Genomic DNA, 2516 nt, shown 5'->3' with positions numbered 1-2516 from the left:
CAGCAGCTGTCTTTTGTAAGTGGATTCCCTCCAGCAGCTATTATGACCTGAAGGGCAGATCCGGGCATTTTGTTGTGTCAAATGATGGGTAGATTTACTTTAATTAATAACACCATTACTTGAAGTGGAACAGCTTTATTGCTATTGAAACCATCTGTTCCCAACTTTCATATTTTAATGATTCATTGTGTGTTGTAGGGAGGGCATGAATTTAATTATCAGCGCGTTGCTGTTTAACTTTCCTAATTATTATTTGGAGCCTTGGAATCACTTGAACAGTTTTTTGGTGATCTCTTTGCATCATGGCTATTTAAAAGCCTTTGGAAATCATTGAGAATATTCTGTGTTATTAGCTTAAAAGGGAAAGTAAACTAATTTGTAGTGTGCAATCTGGAGTGCCATGTGTTTTGCTGTCAACCCAATTTCCCTTACTCTTACCTCTCCCTGGTTGCGTTGAGCAAGTGCTACCGGTGTAACCAGGAGCGTCCCCTTGTATCTCCTCCTGTCTCAGTACCATCATCCCAAACTATTGAAACTGTAAAAGTCAGGAAAAAGAGAGAAAACTAAGATTTATCATTTGCTAATTATAGCTTGGGTTTTAAATATTTATCTTTTTTGTTTGTTTGTTTTCCAGGGAGCCAAGAGAGTTTGAAAGAGACTCCAAGTGCCTCCCCTGCCACCCGGAGTGCCTGGTGCAAAACTCCACCGCGTACAACGCAACCTGCACTGGACCTGTAAGAGCAGATTTAGCTTAGCAAACCTGCACCTCAGACCATGTATTCATACCTATTTCCCATGTTAAAATAATCCTAGGGTCTCATTAAATTTCCTTATTCAGGGGGAAATAACTTAAAAGCAGTGGGTTAAAACAGTAGCTTTTTGCCTTTTTCAAAAGCCATGATAAAACTGTGGTCAATACTAGATATTTAGTGGAAAATCTTCAGGAAGCAGTTTTTGCTTAGAACCATGTTCCCTCCTCTAGCTAAGTTACAGTAAATACCTACATTAAAGGAATAGCAGGTGTAAGTTATGTTCAAAGAAAAGTGATCAAAACAAAATGATTGGATTTTCAAACTTGTTTAAGAATTCAAAAGTCAATAGAGTGTAGTCTTGCTAGTCATCCAGAGTCTTCCTCAATTTTGCTGCTCTTTAATTTTGAGAGTACTCTTTTGCGTGAGGAAAAGCCCAGTCTGGCAGCAGTGCAAAATTATTTCCTTTTCATCAGCTCAAACTTGTGTCTTAACTCTAATTCTCTTATTTTGGGGTTTGGGTTTTTTTTTTTTTGGAGGGAAGGGGGGGGGTAATTGAAATCAAATCTCCTGCTTCCATCACAGATCCTCTTCTGCGCTCCTTAACCCAACTCTTTCAACACCTCTTGCCGTCCCCTGCAGCCACTGAGTGTTCAACCCTTGTCCATCATCAGCCTGCAGAGTCACTGCTCAGTAATGTGAAGCATTCCCATCCTCCCTTCCAGCTTAGACCACCATGACCTGAGGGATGATATTAACATTATAATCTCCTTCAGGCAGTGACCACCCCCTTGTTCCATATTTGCCCAGCATCTAGTAATCAGTCTGTTAGAGTGGCTCTTAGACATTACAGTAATTAAAATAATCTTCCTATAGCATGTCTTACTCTAGTCCCACTGAAACCAATGCTGTGGATCTGGTCTGGTGTTTCTCCATAGTAGAATTTGACCCAGAATTGCTAGTTTCCCTACTTTAAAATATTTAGGGCATCCCTGATGCTGTTATAGTCTGCATAAAAACAGTTCTGCCAAAAATGGCCAAAGGCAATGCCGTTAAACACAAACTAAGTGCTCTTCAGAGGAAAAAAAGAATGCATTGACTCCTTGGGGTGCTTCCTAATCCCCTGCTTCTCCCTAACAGAGGAAAGAACCTGTGCTGAGAAACAGGAAAATAATGATTCGAGGCCAGTACTTGAGGGAGGTGTCAGCAGGTCCAGCTCCATCGTTTTAAATTGGGTGAGGGTAAATTGCACCAGGCACCAGCCTGGCCCTCTGTATTTGAGCTTCTCTCTTATCAAGGTGTCATTAAATCATTCCCCATTTTAAAGGAAAAATGCAAACTTCCTAAACAGGCAGAAGGCAGGGAAAAAAAAAAAGGAGCAACACTGCAGCTCAAGGAAGTATTTGCTTTAAACATCAGGTACTGCCTCTTGTACAGTCCATCCTACAAGAGCAGATACTTGCAAGAATATCAGGTAGTAAGGTGGTGATGCTGAAAACTTCCAGCAGTGGAAGACATTGAGATTTATCTTCTGAATTTCCTCCTGAATAGGCTGATATAAGGGTGTTATAAACAAGCTGTTTCTCTTTGCAGGGCCCCGACAATTGCGTGAAGTGTGCCCATTTTACAGACGGCCCCCACTGCGTCAAATCCTGCCCGGCGGGGGTTCTGGGTGAGAACGACACCCTGGTCTGGAAATACGCCGATGAGAACGCTGTTTGCCAGCTCTGCCATCCAAACTGTACCCGGGGGTGAGTAAAACCTCGG

The 2516-nt window shown here is 42.0% G+C and overlaps 1 protein-coding gene across 2 annotated transcripts in view; it reads left to right on the top strand.

The window, feature by feature from the left end:
• Positions 1 to 2516, top strand: part of LOC104524553 (epidermal growth factor receptor) — a 43375-nt gene that overhangs the window by 15490 nt on the left and 25369 nt on the right. For both annotated transcript variants that reach the window (XM_029084849.1, XM_029084850.1), the window contains 2 exons: positions 635 to 734; positions 2343 to 2500. In XM_029084849.1, the coding sequence (XP_028940682.1) occupies positions 635 to 734; positions 2343 to 2500 (258 nt within the window). The remainder of the gene's footprint in view (positions 1 to 634; positions 735 to 2342; positions 2501 to 2516) is intronic.

This window comes from Antrostomus carolinensis, unplaced genomic scaffold, assembly GCF_000700745.2.
Source record: "Antrostomus carolinensis isolate BGI_N321 unplaced genomic scaffold, ASM70074v2 scaffold3245, whole genome shotgun sequence".
In the NCBI taxonomy this organism is placed as follows: domain Eukaryota; kingdom Metazoa; phylum Chordata; class Aves; order Caprimulgiformes; family Caprimulgidae; genus Antrostomus; species Antrostomus carolinensis.
This window is presented reverse-complemented; position numbering and strand designations above follow the sequence as displayed.